Genomic DNA, 23,834 nt, shown 5'->3' on the forward strand with positions numbered 1-23,834 from the left:
GGGAATTTTGGGGAATTTTTTAGGGTTTTTTGTGATTTTTTGGGGATTTTTTTGGAATTTTGAGGCGCCCGGGGGGTGACAGCGGTGGGGGAGCGGGAGAACGAGAGGTCCGGGGAGGATCGGGGGGATTTTGGGGGGATTTGAAGGAAACTGAGGATTTTGGGAGGAATTTGACGATTTGGGTGGAATTTGGGGGGATTTGGCGTCTGTAGGGGTCGCGGTTGGGTTTTGGGGCCGTTTGATGAATTCTGGGGGGATTTGGGGGCACTTTGGTGAATTTTGGGGGGGAATTGGGGCAGTTTGATGATTTTTGGGGGGGATTTTGGGCGCTTTGATGAATTTTGGGGGGCATTTTGGGCGCTTTGATGAATTTTTGGGGGTCTCTCCCCAATTCCTGAGCCTCTCCCTCACTTTTGACACATTTTTTTCCTTTTTTCTCCTTTATTTTCTTTTTTTTTGCATTTCCCCCTTTTTTCCTTTCATTTTCTGTTTTTTTCCCCCTTTTATTTTCTTTTTTTTTGTCTTTTATTTTCCCTTTTTTTCATTTACTCCGCCACTTTTCCCGTTTATTTCCTTATTCCTCTTTTATTTTCCTCTTGTCCTTTTATTTTCCCTTTATTTTCTTCTTTTTTCCACTTTTCCCCCTTTTATTTTTTTATTTTCCTTTTTTTGCCTTTATTTTCCTTTATTTCCCTATTTTCCTTTTATTTTTCCCCTTTCTCCCCATTTTCCCCTTTTCTTTTCTATTTTTTTAATTCTTTCTCCATTTATTTTCCTTATTTTCATTTCTTCCCTTTACTTTCCCTTTTTTCTTTTTCTTTGCCCCATTTTCCCGTTTGTTTTCCCCGTTTTCCCCTTTTCCCTCCCATTTTCTCCCCTTTTCCTCTATTTTCCCAATTTTCCATTTTTTCTCTGTTTCTGCCCATTTTTTTCATTTATTTTCCCCATTTTTCCCCATTTTTCCCATTTTTTCTCCCCATTTTCCCATTTTATTACCATTTTTCCCATTTCCCCTATTTTTCTCCTTTATTTTCCTCTTTTCCCCATTTTCCCTTTTTGTTTTCCCATTTTTCCCCATTTTTCCCCCATTATTTTATATTTTTCCCCATTTTTCCCATTTTCGGGGTTTCTCTCCCCATTCCCAGCGCCCCCCCCGCCCCCCCCCAGCGCCATGAGCGGCCCCTCGGGGGGGGGGTCCCGACCCGAGGCCCAAAATCCCCAAAATTCTCCCCAAAATTCCCAAAATCCCCCAAATTCACCCCAAAGTTCACCCCCAAATCCCCCCGGTTCCCAAAATCCCCCAAATTTGCCCCAAAATCGCCCAAATTTCACCCAAACCCTCCCAAAATCGCCCTCAAACCCCTCGAATTTGACCCAAAATCCCCCAAATTTCCCCCCAAATCTGCCAAAATCTCTCTCAAACCCCTCACATTTTGGTGAAATTCCCCAAAATTTTTCCCAAAACTTCACCCAAATGTCCCCGAATTTGACCGAAAACCCCCCAAATTTTGCCGAAATTCCCCCAAATCTGACCCAAACCCCCTCAAACTTACTCCAAAATCCCCCCAATTCGACCCCAAATCCCTCAAATTTCCCCCAAAGTCTCCCAAAATCGCTCTCAAACCCCTCCAATTTCCAAATTCCCCCAAATTTTACACAAAACTCCCCAAATTTCACCCCAAACCCTGCAAATTTTGAAATTCCCCCAAACCTGACCCAAAACCCCCCGAATTTCACCCAAAGCCCCTCAAATTTTGCTGAAATTCCTTCAAATTTCCCCCAGAACCTCCCAAAATCGCTCTCAAACCCCTCCGATCTGACCCAAAACTCTTCAAATTTCCCCCCAAATCCGACCCAGAACCCCCCGAATTTTGCTGAAATTCCCACAAATTTGCCCCAAAATCTCTCGAATTTCCCCCAAAACCTCCCGAAATCGCTCTCAAACCCCTCCAATTTCGCTGAAATTCCCCCAGGCCTGACCCTAAACCCCCCGAATTTCACCCGAAATCCCACCCAAAATCTCTCAAATTTCACCCAAAACCTCCCAAAGTCCCTCTCAAATCCCTCCAGTTTCGGCGAAACCCACCCCAGTTTTGCCCAGAACCCCTCAGATTTCTCCCAAAACCCCCCAAATCCCCCGAATTTCGCCGAAATTCCCGATTTTTCCCAAATCCCCTCAGATTTCCCCAAGGCCCCTCCCCCGCCCTTCCCCGCTTCCCGCCCTTTCCCCCGCAGTCTCGCGAGAACTCGTGGCGGGATTTCTGCGCGCGCCAGGCCCGCGCGGCCGCCCGCGACTTCGCGCGCCGCTACCGCGACTTCGTGGCCGCGCAGCCGCAGTCGGGGCTGGGCGGGGCCGGCGCCGCCGCCGCCTTCTCGCGCCGCTTCGCGCGGAACTTTCTGGAACACTTCCGGGCCGAGGTGGCGCGCGCGGCCGCCGAGAGGGGCGGGGCCAACGACAGGGGCGGGGCCGTGTCGCGATATGGGCGCGATAGCGGGGAGAAAATGGGGGAAAATGAGGCGAAATTGGGGGAATCTGACCCAAATATGAGGGAAATTGACGCTAAATTTGCTGAATTTGACCCTAAATTGGCTGATTTCGGGTCAAATTTGCGGGAAATGGACCCAGATCTGAGAGAAATTGAGCCAAAATTGAGAGAAATTGACCCAAAATTTGCAGAATTTGACCCAAAATCTGGGGAAGTTGACCCAAAATTGGCTGAATTTGGATCAAACTTCAGAGAAATTGACCCAAAATGGGGGGGGATTGACACGAAATTGGGGGGAATTGGCTCAAAATTGGCAGAAATTGACCCAAATTTGCCTGAATTTGGGTCAAAGTTGGGGGGAATTGACCCAAAATTGAGGGAAATTGACCCAAATTTGAGGGAAATTGGCTCAAAATCGGCTGAATTTGGATCAAATTTGAGGGAAATTGACTCAAAACTGGGGGGAATTGACCCGAGATTGAGGAAAAGTGGCTCAAAATTTGGGGAAATTGACCCAAAATTGGCAGAAACTGACACAAAATTGAGGGAGATTGGATCAAGTTTGGGGGAAATTGACCCAAAATTGGGAAAAGTTGACTCAAAATTTGCAGAAATTGATGAAAAATTGGGGGAAATTGGACCAAATTTGACAGAAATCGGCTCAAAATCGGCTGAATTTGGACTGAAATCAGCTGAAATTTGCCCAAAACCGGCTGAATTTGGATTAAGATCGGCTGAAATTTGCCCTAAATGGGCTGAAAGTGCCTCAAAATGGGCAGAAATCGGCCCAAAACCGGCTGAAATTGGCCCAAAATCAGGTGAAATTTGCCCGAAATGGGCGGAAAACGCCCCAAAATCGGCAGAAATCGGCACAAAGCGGCCTCACAATGTCCCAAAATCGCTGGAAATCGCCCCAAAACCGGCTGAGATTTACACGGCGTGGGCTGGAAACGCCCCAAAATCCCTCGAAATCTCCCCAAAATCGGCCGAAATTTCCCCAAAATCGCCTGAAATCTCCCCAAAATGGGCGAAAAACGCCCCAAAATCCCTCGAAATTTGCCCAAAATCGGCGGAATTCGCCCCAAATTCCCCCGGACTCTCCCCGGACTCCCCCGAGTGGCCCCGAAACTCCCCGAAATCGCCTCAAAACTCCCCAAAATCGCCGGAAATCTCCCCGAAATCCCCGGAACTTTCCCCGAAATCTCCCGAACTTTCCCCGAAATCTCCCGAAATTTGCCCGAAATCCTCGGAAATGGCCCCAAAAGCGAAGCCGCGCCGCCGCTTCTCGCTGCGCAGCGTCGGCCGCAGCGTGCGGGGGATGCTCCAGTGGCGCTCGGGGGAGCCCCAAAACCCCCGGAATTCGCCCCAAAACGCGGAACCGCCCGAGAAGCCCCAAAACCGCCGGAATTGGCCCCAAAACCCGCGGAATTCGCCCCAAAACCCGCGGAACTCGCCCCAAGCTCCGGAGCCGCCCGAGGAGAAGCCCCAAAACCGCCGGAATTCCCCCCAAAATGTGGAACCGCCCGAGAAGCCCCAAAACCGCCGGAATTCGCCTCAGAGCCGGCGGGAGCGGCTCCTGCGCATGCGCGGGACCCCCCGGCTGGGAGCCTGGGGGCGGGGCCGCGGCGGCGAAGGGGCGGAGCCAGAGAAAGGCCACGCCCACAAGGTGGGTTTGGCGGGAAAATTGGAAAGAAAAGGGAAAAAATTGGAATTTGGAGGGAAAATGGGAATTTTGTGGAAATTGGGGGTGTGGGCTTTGGGAGCGAATTGGGGAGAAAAAGGAGATTTTGGGCAAAATCGGAAAATTGGAATTATTTGAGCTGTTTTCTGGGCTGTTTTTTGGGTTTTTTACATTGATTCTTTTGGGTATTTTTGGGGTGGTTTGGGCTGGTTTTGTGGGCTGGGTTTTTGGGGTTTTTTAGCTGTATTTTTTCGGGTTTTTGGGGTTATTTGAGCTGGTTTTGGGGCTGTTTTTTGGGGCAGTTTGGGTTTTTATGCTGGTTTATTTGAGGGTTTTTGGAGTTTTTTGGGAGTTTTTGGGGCTGGGTTTTTTTTTGGTTTTTCTTCAGGTTTTCTGTGGGGTTTTTTGTGTTATTTTTTGGGTTATTTTTGGGTTGTTTTTGGGTTATTTTCTGCATTTTCTGAACCCTTTTCCCTCCCCAGGCCTCGGAGCCGCAGGATGAGCCCGGCCCCGCCCCCACGTAAGCCCCGCCCCCAAAGCCCCTCCCCTTCAGTGCTCCGCCCCCATTTTTTCCATTTTCCCCTTTCCCCATTTTCCCCCAAATTTTTCTAATTTCCCACAATTTTTTCCAATTTTTCCCCATATTTTTCCTTGGTTTTTCCCCATTTCCCCAATTTTTCCCCATTTTCCCCATATTCACCAGCCTCCCCCCATTTTTCCCATTTTTTCCCAATTTTTCCCATTTTCCCCAATTCCTCCCCATTTTTCCCAATTTCCCCCCATTTTTTCCCAATTTCCCCCCATTTTTCCCCGTTTTTCCCCATTTTTTCCCAATTTTTCACGTTTTTCCCATTTCCCCCCAATTTTTCCCCATTTTCCGCCCAGGTCTGACCCCGACCCCCCCTCGGAGCCGGAGCTGCTGCGGGGGGAGGGCGGCGACGGCCCCGGACGAGGTGAGCGAAATCCCAAAATCGCCGATTTTCACCCCAAAATCCCCCAATTGCCCAAATTCCCGATTTCTCACCCCAATTCTCCGCCAGGCCCGGGCCCCGCCCCTCCCCCCCCGCTGCTGCCGCCGCGCGCGCCCCTGGAGGAGCCCGGAGCCCCTCCCCCGCCGGAAGTGACGTCAGGTGAGGGGGAAATGGGGCAAAAATCCGGGAAATTGGGAAAAACGGGAAAAACGGGGATTTTGGGGGGGGCAAAAGGGGGATTTTGGGGAAATTGGGACAGAAATGGAAACTCGGGGAATATTGGGGGCAAATTTGAAAGAAAATTGGGAATTTTGTGGATTTTTTTGGGTGAGAATTGGGGATTTTGGGGGGGAAATTGGTGATTTTGGGGGAATTTTTTTGGGGGAAAATTGGGGTGAAAAATGAGGATTTTGTGTGGTTTGGGGATTTTTGGAGAGATTTTCAGGGTAAATTGGAGATTTTGGGACATTTTGGGGCACTTTGGGCGGGAAATGGGGGATTTGGGGATTTTTGGGAGGAAACTGGGAACTTTTTGGGGTGACAGTTGGGGATTTTGGGAAGATTTGGGATTTGTGGGAGATTTTGGCATTTTGGAGTGACAACTGGGCGGGAAAAGGGAATTTTTGGGGGAAGAAATGGGAATTTGGGGGATATTTGGGGGAAAAACTGGGGTGAAAATTGGGAGCATTTCCCGTTTTCCCCTCCAAATTCCCCAATTTTCCCCAAATCTCCCTAAATTTCCCCAATTTCTCCTCAAAATCTCCCAAAATCCCCAATTTTTTGGTAAATTTTCCAATTTTCTCCACAAATTCCCCCAATTGCCTCCTAATTTTCCCCACATCTCCCCAAATTTCCCCTATTTGTCCCCAAAACTCCCCCAAATTCCCCAATTTTGTGCTAAATTCTCAATTTTTCCCGAATTTTTCTCATTTTTCTCTCCATTTTCTCTCCAGGCCCCGCCCCCTCCTTCCCCTTCCCCCTCGGCCCCGCCCCTCCCCCGTTGCCCCCGCCCCCTGCCTTGGCCCCGCCTCCTCCCGATCCCGGCGGGTTTCCCGCGGAGCCCGAGGGGGGCGTGGCCTCGGCGGGGGGCGTGTCCGGCGCGGAGCTGGGGGCGTGGCCGTGGTTCCACGGGACGCTGTCGCGCATGCGCGCCGCGCAGCTCGTGCTGCAGGGGGGGCGGGGCGGCCACGGCGTCTTCCTGGTGCGGCAAAGCGAGACCCGGAGGGGCGAGTTCGTGCTGACCTTCAACGTGCAGGGCAAGGCCAAGGTGGGTTTTGGGGTGAAAAACCGAAAAATTGGGAAAAAACTGAATTTATTGCAAAAAACCCGGTGGTTCTAGGTGAAAAAATGGGGATTCTATGGCCAAAAATGGGGAAATTATGGTCAAAATTGGAGTTCGTGCTGACCTTCAACGTGCAGGGCAAGGCCAAGGTGGGTTTTGGGGCGAAAAACTGAAAAATCGGGAAAAACTGAATTTATTGCAAAAAATCCGGTGGTTCTAGGTGAAAAAATGGGGATTCTATGGCCAAAAATGGGATTTTATATTGAATATTCGGGGTTCGTGCTGACCTTCAACGTGCAGGGCAAGGCCAAGGTGAGATTTGGGGTGAAAAACCGAAAAATCGGGAAAAAACTGAATTTTCTGCAAAGAACCCGGTGGTTCTAGCCCAACAGGTTCTAACCCGTTTTGGGTCAATTTTTGGGTCAATCTTTGGGATTTTTGGGCTGCTGATCCCATACCATTTCTGGCTCATTTCCAGGTCAATTTTGGGTTAATTTCTGCCATTTTTGGGTCAATCTCTGCCATTTTTTGGCTGTTAATCCTGTGCCATTTCTGGGTCATTTTGACCTGAATTTTGGGTTAATTTCTGCCATTTTTGGCCCACAGCATTTACGTTTATCCCTGAACGAGTCCCTGCAGTGCCGGGTGCAGCACCTCTGGTTCCAGAGCCCGTTTTGGGTCAATCTTTGGCATTTTTGGCTCAATCTCTGCCATTTTTGGGCTGTTGATCCCGTACCATTTCTGGGTCATTTCCAGGCTAATTTTGGGTTAATTTCTACCATTTTTGGCCCACAGCATTTACGTTTATCCCTCAATGAGTCGCTGCAGTGCCGCGTTGTTCCAGAGCTCGTTTTTGGGTCAATCTCTACCATTTTTGGGTCAATCTGTGCCATTTTTTTGCTGCTGATCCTGTGCCATTCCTGGGTCATTTCCAGGTCAATTTTGGGTTAATTTCTCTCATTTTTGGCCCACAGCATTTACGTTTATCCCTGAACGAGTCCCTGCAGTGCCGCGTGCAGCACCTCTGGTTCCAGAGCCCGTTTTGGGTCAATTTTTGGGTCAATCTCTGCCATTTTTGGCTCAATCTGTGCCATTTTTTGGCTGTTAATCCTGTACCATTTCTGGGTCATTTTGAACTGAATTTTGGGTTAATTTCTGCCATTTTTGGCCCACAGCATTTCCATTTATCCCTCAATGAATCCCTGCAGTGCCGGGTGCAGCACCTCTGGTTCCAGAGCTCGTTTTTGGGTCAATCTGTGCCATTTTTGGGCTGCTGATCCTGTTACATATTTGGCTCATTTCCAGCTCAATTTTGGGTTAATTTCTCTCGTTTTTGGCCCACAGCATTTCCATTTATCCCTCAATGAATCCCTGCAGTGCCGCGTTCAGCACCTCTGGTTCCAGAGCCCGTTTTGGGTCAATCTCTGCCATTTTTGGGTCAATCTCTGCCATTTTTGGGCTGCTGATCCTGTTACATATTTGGATGATTTCCAGGCTAATTTTGGGTTAATTTCTGCCATTTTTGGGTATTTTTGGCCCGCAGCATTTCCATTTATCCCTCAATGAGTCGCTGCAGCACCTCTGGTTCCAGAGCCCGTTTTTGGGTCAATCTTTGGGATTTTTGGGTCAATCTCTGCCATTTTTTGGCTGTTAATCCTGTGCCATTCCTGGGTCATTTTGACTTGAATTTTGGGTTAATTTCTCTCATTTTTGGCCCACAGCATCTCCGTTTATCCCTCAATGAGTCCCTGCAGTGCCGGGTGCAGCACCTCTGGTTCCAGAGCATCTTCGACATGCTCGAGCACTTCCGGGTGCACCCCATCCCCCTCGAGTCGGGGGGGCCCAGCGACGTCACCCTGCTCAGCTACGTGGTGGCCTCGCACAGGATTTGGGGTAAAAACCCGCGATTTTGGTAAAATTCAGGGGAAAAACGGGATTTTGGGGGGTTTCAGGAGGTTAAATTGGGATTTGAAGGGTTAAATTGGGATGTGAAGGGTTAAATTGGGATTTTGGGGTCACCCTGCTCAGCTACGTGGTGGCCTTGTACCAGACTTGGGGTAAAAAACTGTGATTTTGGTAAAATTCGGGTAAAAAACGGGATTTTGGGGGGTTTCAGGAGGTTAAATTGGGATTTGAAGGGTTAAAATGGGATTTGAAGGGTTAAAATGGGGATTTGGGGTCACCCTGCTCAGCTACGTGGTGGCCTCGCACCGCATTTGGGGTAAAATCCCGCGATTTTGGTAAAATTCGGGGGAAAAACGGGATTTTGGGGGGTTTCAGGAGGTTAAATTGGGATTTGAAGGGTTAAAATGGGATTTTTGGGGTCACCCTGCTCAGCTACGTGGTGGCCTCGCACAGGATTTGGGGTAAAAAACCGCGATTTTGGTAAAATTCGGGTAAAAAATGGGTTAAAGTGGGGTTTAAAGGGTTAAAGTGGGGAACATTGGGATTTTTAGGGGGGGAAATTTTGGGGTTATTTTGGGAAATTTTTATGGGGAATTTTGGGGATTTTTAGGGGGAAGATTTGGGGTTTTTTTGGGGATATTTAGAGGTAAATTTTGGGATTATTTTGGGAATTTTTATGGGGAAATTTGGGGATTTTTAGGGGGAAATTTTGGGATTATTTTGGGGATCTTTACGGGGAATCTTGGGATTTTTCTGCGATTTTAGAGGAAAATTTTGGGATTTTTTTGGGCATTTTTTGAATGAAATTTTGGGATTTTGGGGGGGATATTTAGAGGGAAAATTGGCGATTTTTAGGGGGAAATTTTAGGATTTTTTTGGATTTTTAGGGGGAAATTTTGGGGATTTTTTTGGGGGGAAATTTTGGGGTTTTTTTTGGGATATTTAGAGGGAAATTTTGGGATTTTTTTGGGAGTTTTTATGGGGAAATTGGGGGATTTTTAGAGGGCAATTTAGGGGGATTTTAGAGGGAAGTTTTTGGATTTTTTTGGGCATTTCTTGAATGAAATTTTGGGATTTTTGGGGGATTTTTTAGTGGGAAAATTTTGGGACTTTTGGGGGGGATATTTAGAGGGAAAATTGGGGATTTTTAGGGGGAAATTTTGGGGATTTTTTTGGGGATTTTTACGGGGAAATTTTGGGGATTTTTTTGGGATTTTTGGGGGGAAATTTTGGGTTTTTTTGGGGATATTTAGAGGGAAATTTTGGGATTATTTTGGGAATTTTTATGGGGAAATTGGGGGATTTTTCGAGGGGAATTTTGGGGCATTTTTAGGGGGAAATTTTGGGGATTTTTTTGGATTTTTGGGGGGAAATTTTGGGGTTTTTTGGGGATATTTATGGGGAAATTGGGGGATTTTTAGGGGGCAATTTTGGGGGATTTTTAGAGGGAAATTTTGGGATTATTTTGGGAATTTTTATGGGGAATTTTGGGGGATTTTTAGAGGGAAATTTTGGGGGATTTTTAGGGGAAAATTTTGGGGATTTTTTTGGGATTTTTGGGGGGAACTTTTGATTTTTTGGGGATATTTAGAGGGAAATTTTGGGATTATTTTGGGAATTTTTATGGGGAAATTGGGGGATTTTTAGAGGGGAATTTTGGGGGATTTTTAGGGGGAAATTTTGGGATTTTTTGGGGATATTTAGAGGGAAATGTGTGGGATTTTTGGGGCGATTTCACTGAAATTCGCCGTTTTCTCCCCTTAGGTCGCTCCGGGAGCCGCTCCGACCCCTCCCCCACCCCCCCGGACCCCGCCCCGCCCCCACCCCCGGACTGACCCCGCCCCCCGCCCCTCCCCCACCCCCAAAAACCCCAAAAATCCCAAAAAAAAAAAAAAAAAACAAAACACTACAAAGGGGGAGGGGGGGTGGGGGAGGGGCAGGGTCGGCCACGCCCCCTCCCCCCGCCCCTCCCCCCCCCCCCGGGTTTATTTTTGTACCCGCCCCTCCCCCACCCGCCCCCCCCCCCCCCACTTTTGGGGGCGTTTTGGAAGAAAAATGGGAAAAAAACAAAAAAGAAAACAAAAAAAAAACAAAAAAAAATCAAAATTTTGGTGTTGTCGTCATTGGGGGGGAGGGGCGGGGGGGGGAGGGGAGGGGTCCCGGGTTGGGGGTCCCTGGTGCCGATTTTGGGGGGTTTTACCCCAAATTTTGGGGGGTTTTTATCCCAAATTTTTTGGGGGTTTTTTTTGCAATTTTTGGGGATTTTTTTTTCCACTTGCTGTCAGAGTTTTTCCCCATTTTTAGGATTTTTTTCCCCATTTTTGGGTCTGTTTCCCCACATTTTGGGATTTTTCCCACATTTGGGGATTTTTACCCGAATTTTTGGGATTTTTCTCCACTTTTGTTGGGATTTTTTTCCCCATTTTTTGCAGATTTATCCCAATTTCGGCGTTTCTCTCCCCAATTTCTCACCTTCCAACCCCACAAAATTTCTTTCCTCTTTTGCCCATTTTCGCGAATATTTTTTATTCCAAAAAATCCACTAAAAATTCCCCAAATCCCCCAAAATTATTTTACGAACCCCAAAAATTCCCAAAATGTCCTCTCGGATCGCCGCAAAAATCTCAAAATCCCCAAAATTCCCCCCAAAAATCCCCAAGTACAAAGAGAAAAAACCAAAAATCCCCCCAAAAATCCCCAATAATATCCAAATTTCCCCAACCCTCCCTAAAAATCCCCACAATAAAAAAGAAACCCAAATTCCCCACAAAACCCCCAAAATTAAAAAAAAAAAATCCCAAAAAATCCCCAAATTTCTCTAAAAATTGTTTTTTTAAATCCCAAAAATTATTTTTAAAAAATCCCAAAATTTCCCCTCCCCCCCCCTCACCAGGGCCCCCCCTCCCCCCCCTCCCGCCCCTCCCCCACCGCCCCCCGGAACGTTCGCAGCCCCTCCCCCACCTGCCCCAGGGCCACCGTGGCCTCAAGCCCCGCCCCCAGCCCCGTCAGCCCCGCCCCCTCCTCCCCAGGCCCCGCCCCCTCCTCCGGCCTCAGCCCCGCCCCCTCCCCGGGCTCCTCCCCCTCCCCCAGGGCAGGCGCTGGCCCCGCCCACTCCCCAAGCTCCGCCCCTTTTCGGGCCCGTCCTGGCCCCGCCCACTCCCCCCGCCGGCCCCGCCCCCAGCGCAGCCCCACCCCCACCAGGACGGCCAAAGCTCCCACGGTCACCATGGCAACCAGCAGGGGGAGGGGCCAGCGCGGGGTCACCGCGGGGTCAGGGGTCATGGCGGGGTCACCAAGGGTCACTCCATGGTCACCAGTGGTCATTTGGTCACCAGGGGTCACTCCGTGGCCAGAGGGCATCGGGGTCACCCCAGTGGTCACTCGGTGGCTCTCGGTGGTCACTCTGTGGTCAGCAGGGGTCACTCGGTCACTCCCGGCGGTCACTCGGCCCTCGGTGGTCACTCCGTGGCCTGAGGGGCTCGTGGGGGTCACTGTGGTCAGTTGGTCAGTCCCAGTGGTCGCAATGGCCGTAGTGGTCAGTTGGTCACTCCCAGTGGTCACTCGGTGGCCTGGGGGGCTCGTGGTGGCCACTGTGGTCAGTTGGTCAGTCCCGGTGGTCCCAATGGCCGTAGTGGTCAGTTGGTCACTCTGGGTGGTCCCGATGGTCACTGTGGTCCCGATGGTCAGTTGGTCACTCCCGGGGGTCACTGTGGCCGTAGTGGTCAGTTGGTTACTCTTGGTGGTCCCGATGGTCAGTTGGTCACTTGGGGCGGTCACTGTGGTCCCAGGGGTCACTGTGGTCATTTGGGCACTCTCGGGGCTCACTGTGGTCCCAGTGGTCACTGTGGCCGTAGTGGTCATTTGGACACTCTCGGGGCTCACTGTGGTCCCAGTGGTCACTCTGGGGTCACTCGGGGCGGTCACTGTGGCCGTAGTGGTCATTTGGACACTCCCGGGGGTCACTGTGGTCACTCTGTGGTCACCGATGGTCAGCAGGAGGATCCAGAGGGGGGGGAGGGGCCCCATGGTGGGGGAGGGGCACCTGTGGGGGGGGGGGGGGTCAGAGACACCAAAAACCCCAAAATTCTCCCCAAAACGTCAAAAACCCAACACAGTGACCCAAAATCACCAAAAACCCCCAAATCGCCCCAAAATCCCGCTCAAAATCCACAAAGTTTCCCCCAAACACCAAAATTCCCCCCAAAATTTCCCCAAAATCCCCAAATTCCCCCCGGAATTCAAGGAAATCGCCCCAAATCCCTCAAAAAGCCCCAAAATCCCCCCAGATCCCCCAAATTCCACCAAAATGCCCCAAAATTTCATCCCAAAATCCCCCAAACTCCTCCGATTTTGCCCAAAATCCCCCAAAAATCTCCACGTTTCCCCCCCACTCCCCCAAATTTCACCAAAAACCTCCAGTTTTGCCCAAAATCCCCCAATTTTCCCCCAAATTCCCCCCAAAATTCCCCCCAAATGCTCCAAATTTCCCCAAATGCTCTAAATCCCCCCAAAACCGTCCCGTTTTACCCAAAATCCCCCAAATTCCCCCCGAATTCACCCAAATTTCCCCAAATCCCCTGAATTTCCCCCAAACTCACCCAAATCCCCCCAAAACCGCCCCAAATTTCCCCCGAAATCCCCCCAAAATCCTCCAGTTTGCCCCAAATCCCCCAAAATGCCCCAAACTCACCCAAACTTCCCCAAATTCCCCCCAAAAACCCTCAAATCCCCCAAAGTCTCCCCAAATTTTCCTCCGGCCCCCCCAAATCCCGCCAAAATCCCCCAAATTCCCCCAAAATCCCCCAAAATCCCCCGAATTCCCCCCAAACTCCCCGAGGTTCCCCCCGGATTCGCCCAAACCCCCAAATCCCGCCCGGATTTGCCCAAATCCCCCCGAATTGGCCCCAAACCCCCCCCGGTACCTCAGGAAGTGGCGGCGCCGGAAGCGCGGCCGGGGCGGGACCCAAAAACCCCAAAAACGCCCCAAAATCCCCGCCCTGCTCAGGGAGGGGCCCCAAAACCCCAAAAACCTCGAAAATCGACCCAAAATCCCCGCCCTGCACAGGGAGGGGCCCCGACACCCCAAAAACCTCGAAAATCCACCCAAAATCCCCGCCCTGCACAGGGAGGGGCCCCAAAACCCCAAAAACCTCAAAAATCAACCCAAAATCCCCGCCCAGAGCTTGGGGAGTCGCAGAAACCCCAAAATGCCCCAAATCCACCCCAAAATGCCCCAAATCCAACCCCAAAAATGCCCCAAAAACCTTGAAAATTGACCCAAAAATAAAATAATCCTTCAAATTCAGTCCGGAAACCCCAAAATCGTCCAAAGTCAGCCCAAAAATCCTTCAAATCCAACCCCAAAATCCCCCAAATTCCACCCAAAAACTCCACTCAGAAATTGTGGGGTGGGGGGGTCGAAAACCCCAAAATCCTCCAAATTCCCCCCCGAAAAAAACCCAAATAATCCCCCAAAAATCCCCCCCAAAATCTGCCAAAATTCGCCAAAAAATCCCCCAAAATATCCCAAAAAATTTTAAAAATATAAAAAAAAAATAAAAAAGCCCCAAAAAATGCCCCCAAAAAAACCAAAAATCCCCCCAAAAATCCCTCAAAAAATAAAAAAAAATTCCCCAAAAAAATCCCAATAAAATCCCCAAAATTAATCCCCAAAAAATCACCCCAAGAAAACCCCAAAAATCCCCAAAAAATCCCCAAAAAAATCCACCAAAGATCCCAAAAAAACCCCAAAAAACAAACCCAAAAAATCCCCCCCAAAAATCAAAAAAAAATCCCCAAAAAATCCCCCCAAAAAACTCCAAAAATTAAAAAAAAATCCCTCAAAAAAACCAAAAATCCCCCCAAAAAATAAAATAAAAAATCCCCAAAAAATTCCCCCAAAAAATAAAATTAAAAATCCCAAAAAAATCCCGAAAAATTTTAAAAATCCCAAAGAATCCCTTAAAAATCCCCCAAAAAATCCCAAAAAAAAAAAAAACCAAAAAAATTTTTTAAAAATCCCCAAAAGTGCCCAAAGTGCCCCAAATCCCGCTCCCAGTCCAAACCAGTCCAGACCAGTTCATTTCTGCTGCTCATTCCTTTATTTCCCCTCCCCCCCCCAAAATTTTCGGGCTAAAGGCCCCAAATTCGGAGCCTTCATCCCCCCCCATCACCATCCTCATCCTCACCCTCCCCAAACTGGGCCAAACCGGGGCGGTTTCGGGGCTTTTCGGGACCCCAAATTTGGGTCGGATTCGGGGTTTTTGGGACCTTCTGGGAGCTCCCGAAATTGGCCAAATTTGGGGGTTTTGGGGCCTTCGTCTTCATCATCTTCATCATCCTCATCATCCTCATCCTCGCCAAACCGGGAGCGTTTTCGGGAGCCCCAAATTGGGTCGGATTCGGGGTTTTCGGGGTTTTCCTCGGCCAGGTCCCAAAGTCGCTGAAATTCGGCGTCGCTGATTTCTTCATCTTCATCATCATCATCATCATCATCCTCATCATCCTCATCCTCACCGAACCGGGACCAAACTGGGCCAAACCGGGCGGATTTCGGGAAATTTTGGGAGCCCCAAATTGGGGCGGATTCGGGGTTTTTGGGGCGCTCCCAAAAAACCTTTTTGGAGCCCTCGGGGAGCTCCCAAAATTGGCCAAATTTGGGGTTTTTGGGGTTTTTGGGGCCTTCGTCTTCACCGTCGTCTTCGTCACCGAACTGGGATTGAACTGGGCCAGACCGGGAGGATTTTGGGGGTTTGTGAGACCCCAAATTTGGGTGGGATTTGGGGTTTTTGGTGCTCTTCCAAAAGCCCTTTTTTGGGCCTTCCCAAAATTGGCCGAATTTGGGGTTTTTGGCTTTTTTGGTGCCTTCATCTTCCTCATCTTCGTCCTCGTCAAACTGGGGCCAAACTGGGCCAAACTGGGAGGATTTCTGGGGGTTTTGGGACCCCAGGTTTGGGTCAGATTTGGGATTTTTGGGGTTTTTGGACTCATCCCAAATACTCTCCCGAAATGGCCCAAATTTGGGATTTTCGGTGCCAAAATCTTCGTCTCCATCCTCCTCAAACTGTGACCATTCTTGGGCTTTCTGTGACCCCAAATTTTCCCCAAATTTGGGATTTTTGGGGTCGTTTTCTATCCCATCCCAAAATGGCCCAAATTTGGGTTTTTTGGCATTTTTGGCTTTTTCATCATCTTCATCTTCATCATCCTCACCCTCCCCAAACTGAGCCCATTTTTGTGTTTTTTGAGACCCCAATTTTGGGTCAGATTTGGGATTTTTGTGGCCATTCCCGATACCCTCCCGAAACGCGCCAAATTTGGCATTTTTAGCATTTTTGGTGCCAAAATCTTCATCCTCCTCCTCCTCAAACTGGGACAATTTTTGGGCTTTTCCTGACCCCAAATTTTCCCCAAATTTGGCGTTTTTGCTGGCAAAACCTTCATCCTCCCCCTCCTCAAACCGGGACAAATTTTGGGGTTTTGGGGACGCCAATTTTGGGCCAAATTTGGGTTTTTTTCCCCCGGCGGAACCTTCCGGAAGAACCTCAAAGAATCTCTGCACAAACCCCGCCCCTTCCTCCTCTGGCTCCTCCCCCTCCTCCTCCTCCACAAACTCCGCCCAATCAGCGGCCTCGGGCGGCCACGGGGCCCCGCCCACCACGCCAGCCCCGCCCCTGGGCGTGGCCGGCCGGTAGTCGTGGCACAGGGCTCCGGCCAGCGCCGGCCCGCACTCGGCGGTCACTCCAAAGTCCAAGCGTCCACCCCCGGGGAAGCAGGAGCGCTCCGGCCAGCGGCCGGCGGTCAGTGGCCAAAGGCACGAGCCCAGCCGGTCATCGTCCCATCCATGGTCTTCATCCCACACCTGCAGCTCCAGCTGCGCCCCCGGCCGCAGAGTGACCACGCCGAGGTCCAGCCGCTGACCCCAGCGCGGCCGGTCCGAGTTCCAGGCCGTGGACGTCCGGGCGTGGCGGTCAGCGAAGGACACGCGGACGTAGGCGTCCGTGGCGGTCAGCAGGTCACCACGCCACCCCCGGCCACCTAGAATCTGCACGGACAGTGGTCAGTGGTCACTGCAATGGTCAGTGGTCATTGTGATGGTCATTGTGATGGTCAGTGGTCAGTGGTCGTCATTGGTGTGGGCATTGGTCATTGGTTATTGGTCAGTGGTTATTGGTCATTGCTGTGGTCAGTGGTCAATGTGGTGGTCATTGTGATAGTCAGTGGTCAGTGCAATGGTCAGTGGTCATTGTGGTGGTCATTGTGATGGTCAGTGGTCAGTGGTCATCATTGGTGTGGGCATTGGGCATTGGTTATTGGTCAGTGGTCAGTGCAATGGTCATTGGTCATTGGTTATTTGTCATTGCTGTGGTTATTGGTTATTGGTTATTGGTCAGTGGTCAGTGGTCATTGGTCAGCGAAGGACACGCGGACGTAGGCGTCCGTGGCGGTCAGCAGGTCGCCACGCCACCCCCGGCCACCTAGAATCTGCACGGACAGTGGTCAGTGGTCAGTGGTCAGTGGAATGTTCAGTGGTCAGTGTGGTGGTCATTGCTGCGGTCATTGGTCATTGGTCATCATGGTGGTCAATGGAGTGGTCATCACTGAGGTCATTGGTGTGGTCATTGGTCACTGGAGTGGTCAGTGGTCATTCTGGTGGTCACTGGTCAGTGGTCACTCAGTGGTCACTCACCATCACGGACAGGTGCGCCAGGCCGCGGTGGGCGGGGCAGCACGGGGACCCGCCCACAGGAAGGGGCGTGGCCGAGCACGGACAGTGGCACGGGTGGTCACTCAGGTGGTCACTCAGGCGGTCACCTGGAAAATCAACGGCATGGTCAGCGGTCACTGTGGTGGTCAGTGGAGTGGTCATTGACCATTGGTGTGGTCAGTGGAGTGGTCATCATGGTGGTCATTGTGATGGTCAGTGCCGTGGTCAGTGGTGTGGTCATCATGGTGGTCAGTGGTCATTGGGGTGGCCATTGGTCATCATGGTGGTCATCAGGACATTCATTGGTGTGGTCATTGACCATGGGAGTGGACATTGGTGTGGTCATTGGCCATTGGTGTGGTCATCATGGCGGTCAGTGGAGTGGTCATTGTGGTGGTCATCAGGCTGGGCATTGGTGTGGTCATCATGGCGGTCATCCCAGTGGTCAGTGCAGTGGTCATCGTGGTGGTCATTTGGTGTGGTCATTGGCTCTTGACCATCCCAATGACCACACTGCTGACCATCAGAATGACCACTGACCACTCCACTGACCTTGCTGACCACTCCGGCCATGTCCACCACAGGAGCAGTTGACCCTCAGCGCTTTGGCCGCCCGCAGTGACCACTGACCCAATGACCGCAATGCCCACAATGACCACAATGCCCACAATGCCCACAATGACCACTGACCACTCCACTCACCTTGCTGACCACTCCAGCCGCAGGTGCAGTTGACCCTCAGCGCTTTGGCCACCACAGAACTCTTGATGGCCGCCCGCAGTGACCACTGACCCAAAGCCCACAATGACCGCAATGCCCACAATGACCACTGACCTTGCTGACCACTCCGGCCATGTCCACCACAGGAGCAGTTGACCCTCAGCGCTTTGGCCGCCACATAACTCCGGATGGCCGCACGCAGTGACCACTGACCACAATGACCACAATGACCCAATGACCGCAATGACCACAATGACCACAATGATCACTGACCAATGACCACAATGACCACTGACCTTGCTGACCACTCCGGCCGCAGGAGCAGTTGACCCTCAGCGCTTTGGCCGCCACATAACTCCGGATGGCCGCCCGCAGTGACCACTGACCGCAATGACCACAATGCCCACAATAACCACTCCACTAACCACTGACCACTCACCTTGCTGACCATTCCGGCCATGTCCACCACAGGAGCAGTTGACCCTCAGGGCTTTGGCCGCCACATAACTCCTGATGGCCGTCCGCAGTGACCGCCGCCGGGGGTCACTCCGCGGCACGAGCGCGTCCAGCGGCCAAAGGTCGGCCTCGACCACGGCCGGAGCCGCGGGGACGCCCTTGAGCCAGCGGCCGAAGTCCTGCGGCCGCCCGAAGGCCAGGTCGCCGTCGCGGTCAGCGCCGCCGTCCACCTCGAGCAGCCGCTGGCCGAAGAACTCGCCGAAGCTGACGTTGCCCTCGGTGGCGGCGCCGGACGTCCGGCACGCGGCCGCTCGGGCCCCTCCGGCCGGGCCGAAGGTCAGCTCGGTCCGCAGGCAGTCGGACGCCTCCTGCGCGCCCACTCCGGCCATGGCGGCGCGGCACAGCCGGACGGCGGTCAGTGTCCGGAGCCGGCCGCCCAGGCGCGCGGCCACCACGGCGTGGGTGCCCCAGCCGGACACCAGCTCGGCGTAGAGTCCGGCCGTGGCCGGAGTGAAGTGCGGCGGGAGTGACCGGACGGCGCGCAGGAACGAGGGCGAGGGGCGAGCGGCCGAAGGCTCCAGCCACGTCCTGGGGGGGCACGGACAGTGGTCAGCGCGGGAATGGTCACTCTGGGAGTGGTCAGTTTGGAATGGTCACTCTGGGAGTGGTCAGTTCTGGCTTGGTCGGTTTGGAATGGTCACTCTGGGAGTGGTCAGTTCTGGTTTGGTCGGTTTGGAATGGTCACTTTTGGTTTGGTCAGTTTGAAATGGTCACTCTGGGAGTGGTCAGTTTGAAAAGGTCACTCTGGGAGTGGTCAGTTTGGAATGGTCACTCTGGGAGTGGTCAGTTCTGGTTTGGTCAGTTTGGAATGGTCACTTTCAGAATGGTCACTCTTGGTTTGGTCGGTTTGGAATGGTCACTTTTGGTTTGGTCAGTTTGAAATGGTCACTCTGGGAGTGGTCAGTTCTGGTTTGGTCGGTTTGGAATGGTCACTTTTGGTTTGGTCGGTTTGGAATGGTCACTTTCAGAATGGTCACTCTGGGAGTGGTCAGTTCAGGTTTGGTCAGTTTGGAATGGTCACTCTGGGAGTGGTCAGTTCTGGTTTGGTCAGTTTGGAATGGTCACTCTGGGAGTGGTCAGTTTGGAATGGTCACTCTGGGAGTGGTCAGTTCTGGTTTGGTCGGTTTGGAATGGTCACTCTGGGAGTGGTCAGTTCTGGTTTGGTCGGTTTGGAATGGTCACTTTCAGAATGGTCACTCTTGGTTTGGTCACTTTGGCAGTGGTCACTTCAAGTGTCAGTTTTGGACTGGTCGGTTTGGAATGGTCACTTTGCAGTGGTCACTTTGGGAGTGGTCAGTTTGCTGAGGAATGGTCACTTTTGGACTGGTCACTTTTAGACTGGTCAGTTTTGGTTTGGTCAGTTTGGAATGGTCACTTTCAGAATGGTCACTTTGGGAGTGGTCATTTTGGGGGCAGTGGTCACTGTGGGAGCGGTCAGTTTGGAATGGTCACTTTGGGAGCAGTGGTCACTTTGGGAGCAGCGGTCACTTTCCGAATGGCCACTTTCTGAGTGGTCAGTCTGGGGGGGAATGGTCACTCTGGCAGGGGTCACTTTGAGAGGGGATCGGTCACATTGGAGTGGTCACTTTGAGGGGATCGGTCACTTTGGGAGTGGTCACTTTCAGACTGGTCACTTTGGCAGTGGTCACTGTGGCGAGGAATGGTCACTTTGGCAGTGGTCACTTTGGGGGGAGTGGTCAGCCGGGAGGGGAATGGTCAGTTTGGAGTGGTCAGTTTGGGGGCAGAGGTCAGTTTGGAGTGGTCAGTTTGGGAGGGGTCACTCTGGCAGCGGTCACTGTGGGAGCGGTCAGTTTGGTGGGGGAGGGGAGGATTTCAGGATGAGGATGAAGAAGATGATGATGAAGATGAAGATGAAGATGGAGACAAAACCAAGGCAGATAAGGAAGAACAAGAAGAAGATGAGGATGAAGATGAAGAAGACAATGATGAAGATAAAGATAAAGATGAAGATGATGAAGATGAAGATGATGAAGATGAAGATAAAGATGAAGAACACAAAGATGGAGGACAAAGCCAAGGGAGATAAGGAAGAAGAAGAAGATAAGGATGAAGATAAGGATGAAGATGAAGATGATGAAGATGAAGACGAAGACAAAACCAAGGCAGATGAAGATGAAGAAGACAATGAAGCTGAGGATGGAGCCGAAGATGAAGATGAAGATGAAGAACATGAAGATGGAGGACAAAGCCAAGGGAGATAAGGGAGATGAAGATGAAGGTGAAGGTGAGGATAAAGCTGAGGATGAAGCTGAGGATGAGGATGAAGATGAAGATGAGGATGATGAGGATGAGGATGAAGATGAAGGTGAGGATGATGAAGGTGAGGATGATGAAGATGAAGGCCGCTCACCAATAGAATGTGCACACCAGCTCCTGCCAGCTGAGAGCGCCACAGCAGGGGGAGGATGAGGATGGAGATAAAGACAAAGCCAAGGGAGATAAGGAAGATGAAGATGAAGGTGAAGGTGAGGATAAAGCTGAGGATGAGGATGAAGATGAAGCTGAAGATGATGACGATGAAGATGAAGGCCGCTCACCAGTAGAAGGTGCACACCAGCTCCTGCCAGCTGAGGGCGCCACAGCATGGACATGAGGACAGAGACAAAGCCAAGGGAGATAAGGAAGATGAAGGTGAAGCTGAAGCTGAGGATGAGGATGAAGATGAAGGTGAGGATGATGAGGATGAGGATGATGATGATGATGAAGATGAAGGCCGCTCACCAATAGAAGGTGCACACCAGCTCCTGCCAGCTGAGGGCGCCACACCATGGACATGAGGACAGAGATAAAGACAAAGCCAAGGGAGATAAGGAAGAGGAAGCTGAGGATGGAGCTGAGGATGAGGATGATGAAGGTGAGGATGATGAGGGTGAGGATGATGATGAAGATGAAGGCTGCTCACCAGTAGAATGTGCACACCAGCTCCTGCCAGCTGAGGGCGCTCCGGTCCTGCCGCTGCCACCGCAGCCCCTCCTGCGCCACGCGCGACTGAGACCCCTCCCCCAGCACGCCCAGGCCCCGCCCCCTGCCCCACGACACCCCGAAGCTCCACCCCTTGGTCACCGATGACGTCACCGCCGTGCCCACGGCCGACGCCCCCGCGGCCACCCGGGACTGGCGGCGGCAGCGGCGGCCGGAGCGCCAGCCGCCAATGGCGGAGGGGACGCGGCGGGGGGACATCGAGTGCAGGGCGTCGGGACACAGCACACACCTGCGGCCACCCCTGGGGACACCGCCATTGTCACCGCTGGGGCCATCGCTGTCACCAGGGACACCCTCAAAGCCCTCAGGGACACCAACGGGGCCACCCCTCATCCCACCATTGTCACCCCAGCTGCCACCAGGGCCGCCGTGGTGACCCCGAGTGCCACCAGAACCAACCCCAGAGCCACCAATGGGGCCGCCGTGGCCGTTCCCGCGGCCACCACGGCCGCCGCTGTCACCTCCAGGGCCGCCATGTTTCCCAAGGCCCAAGGTGTCCCCGTGGGTTTCCCAGGTTCCACCATTGTCACCGTGTCCGTCCCATCCGTCCCAGGTGTCCCCATCCCAGGTGTCCCCAATGTCCCCATTGGTGTCCCCGATGTCCCCAAGGGTGTCCCCACTGTCCCCAAGGGTGTCCCCGGTGTCCCCGATGTCCAGGGCCCGCCCCGCCGCCATCTCCATCTTGGTGACGTCAAAGCCGCGGCCGAGCGCGTCCAGGGCGGGGGCGGGGCGCGCGCGTGCGCAGGCGGGGCCGCGGGCACGGCGGCACCCGGCGGGGGCGGGGCCGGCGAGGGAGGGGGCGGGGCCGGCCGGGGAGGGGGCGGGGCCAGGGAGGGAGGGGGCGGTGACCAACAGGGCCAGGAGCAGCGCCAGCGGGGGGGGCACCTGCGGGACAAATTGGGGACAATTCAGGGGGTTTGGGGACAATTAATGGAGTTTTTTTTGGTGATATTTTGGGTCATTTGGGGGGCATTCAGTGACAATTGGGGACAATTCGGGGGATTTTGGGGGGATTTGGGGGCATTTTAAGGGGGTTTGGGGACATTTGGGGGACATTTGAGGGGATTCAGGGACAAATTTGGGATTTTGTGGCCATTTGGGGACATTTCAGGGGGATTTGGGGTCATTTTTCCCCAATTTTTGCCCATTTTTGCAATTTTTTCCCAATTTTTGCAATTTTTGCCAATTTTGGCCATTTTTTGGTGGCCCCGCCCCTCCCCCCCCCGGGGTGTCACCTCCCCTCCCCCCCCTTCCGGTGTCACCCCCAAAATGTCCCCGAGGTGTCCCCGCCCCTCCCCCACCCCCGGCCACATCCTCTGCATGGGGGGGGGGGGCGGCACCAAAATGGGCAAAAATTGACCCAAAAATGACCCAAAAACTGACCCAAAATCCCCCCAAAAATTCCCGAATTTTCACCCCAAAATTCCCTAAAATCACCCCAAATTCCTCCCAAAATCCTCCCCAAATATCCCAATTTCCTCCAAACCCTCCTAAAATTCTCCAAAATTTCCCCCAAATTTCTCCAAATCCTCCCCAAATTCTCCCCAAAAATCTTCGCCTCAAAATATCCCAAATTTCCTTCACAAATATCCCCAAATTCCCCCCCAAAATCCCCCCTAAAATCCCCAAATTTCCCCCCCCAAAAACCTCCAAAATTTTCCAACCCCTCCCAAATTCCCCTCAATTTTCCCCCCAAAATTCTCCCAAGTTTTCCCCAAATTTCCCTCCAAAACTCCCCCAAAAAGTGACCAAATTTTAACCCAAATCCCCCTAAAATCCCCAAATTGCCCCCAAACCAATCCAAAATCCTCCAATTTTTCCCCAAATTTCCCCCAAATACTTAAACTATTCAAAAGTCCCCAAATTTCCCAAACTCCCCCAATTTTGCCCCCAAAATTCTCCCGAATTTCCCCCAAAATTTCCCTTAAACTCCCCCAAAATCCTCCAAAATTCCCCAATTTTCCCCAAAATCCCCCAAAATTCCCCAATTTTCCCCCAAATCCCTCAAATTCCCCCAAATCCCCCAAAACATTCCAAACCCCCCAAATTTTCCCAATCTCCCCGGATTTCTCCCCAATTCCCCCCTCACCATCTCGGGGCCTCCGGGTTCGGCTCGGGGGGCCAAGGGGGCGGGGCAGGATGTGTTCAGGCCACGCCCCCTTCCCCTTAAGCCATGCCCGTTATCGATAAGCCCCGCCCCTTTCTACAGGCCACGCCCCCTTGCGAGGGAAATGGAAAAATTTGGGGCCAAAATTGGAGATTTGGGGCCGGATTTTGGCGGGAATTTCGGGGATTTTTGGGGAATTTGGTGACTTTTACAGATTTTCGTGGATTTTTTGGGGACTTTTAAAGGACTTTTTGGAGAATTTCTGAAGAATTTTTTGGAATTTTTAGGGGATTTTTTTCGGGGCATGTTGAGATTTTTTTGGAATATTTTTTGTGACTTTGGGGGATTTCTTTGGAATTTTTAGGGGATTTTTTGGGGAGATGTTGATATTTTTTCAGAATATTTTTTGTGATTTTTGGGGGATTTTTTTGGAATTTTTAGGGGATTTTTGGGGGG

The 23,834-nt window shown here is 51.8% G+C and overlaps 3 protein-coding genes across 3 annotated transcripts; 1 reads left to right on the forward strand and 2 right to left on the reverse strand.

Moving 5' to 3' along the window:
• Positions 1–1,962: 1,962 nt before the first annotated feature.
• Positions 1,963–10,234, forward strand: LOC141731622 (uncharacterized; the record flags this gene model as incomplete). The annotated part of the gene is made up of 7 exons (XM_074558035.1): positions 1,963–4,152; positions 4,650–4,687; positions 5,053–5,120; positions 5,208–5,297; positions 6,092–6,405; positions 8,142–8,313; positions 10,090–10,234. Coding segments are annotated over 7 exons (2,943 nt in total), but the record flags the coding sequence as incomplete, so codon positions are not given.
• Positions 10,235–11,211: 977 nt separating this feature from the next.
• LOC141731623 (uncharacterized) lies at positions 11,212–13,417 on the reverse strand. Its single transcript, XM_074558036.1, has 3 exons — positions 13,248–13,417; positions 11,362–12,367; positions 11,212–11,286 (listed from the first exon to the last, which is right to left on the reverse strand). The coding sequence occupies exons 2-3, from the start codon at positions 12,349–12,351 to the stop codon at positions 11,212–11,214; spliced, it is 1,065 nt and encodes a 354-aa protein (XP_074414137.1). The 5' UTR covers positions 12,352–12,367; positions 13,248–13,417.
• A 1,039-nt stretch (positions 13,418–14,456) lies between these two features.
• Positions 14,457–23,425, reverse strand: LOC141731624 (uncharacterized). Its single transcript, XM_074558037.1, has 6 exons — positions 23,361–23,425; positions 21,192–22,156; positions 18,139–18,796; positions 17,867–17,969; positions 17,015–17,139; positions 14,457–16,369 (listed from the first exon to the last, which is right to left on the reverse strand). Exons 1-6 carry the CDS (start codon positions 23,361–23,363, stop codon positions 14,510–14,512), a joined length of 3,714 nt encoding a protein of 1,237 aa, XP_074414138.1. The 5' UTR covers positions 23,364–23,425; the 3' UTR covers positions 14,457–14,509.
• Between the last annotated feature and the right edge of the window lie 409 nt (positions 23,426–23,834).

The sequence above is a fragment of the Zonotrichia albicollis genome, chromosome 24, assembly GCF_047830755.1.
Source record: "Zonotrichia albicollis isolate bZonAlb1 chromosome 24, bZonAlb1.hap1, whole genome shotgun sequence".
In the NCBI taxonomy this organism is placed as follows: domain Eukaryota; kingdom Metazoa; phylum Chordata; class Aves; order Passeriformes; family Passerellidae; genus Zonotrichia; species Zonotrichia albicollis.

Coding starts and splice junctions, on each gene's coding strand:
- LOC141731623 (XM_074558036.1), bottom strand. CDS start 12,351: ATGGGGCCCCTCCCCCCCCTCTGGATCCTCCTGCTGACCATCGGTGAC. Junction 11,287..11,361: donor GGCTGAGGCCGGAGGAGGGG/GCGGGGCCTGGG, acceptor GCCCTGGGGCAG/GTGGGGGAGGGGCTGCGAAC.
- LOC141731624 (XM_074558037.1), bottom strand. Junction 17,140..17,866: donor TGGCCGGAGTGGTCAGCAAG/GTCAGTGGTCAT, acceptor TTGATTTTCCAG/GTGACCGCCTGAGTGACCAC. Junction 16,370..17,014: donor TGGCGCACCTGTCCGTGATG/GTGAGTGACCAC, acceptor CTGTCCGTGCAG/ATTCTAGGTGGCCGGGGGTG.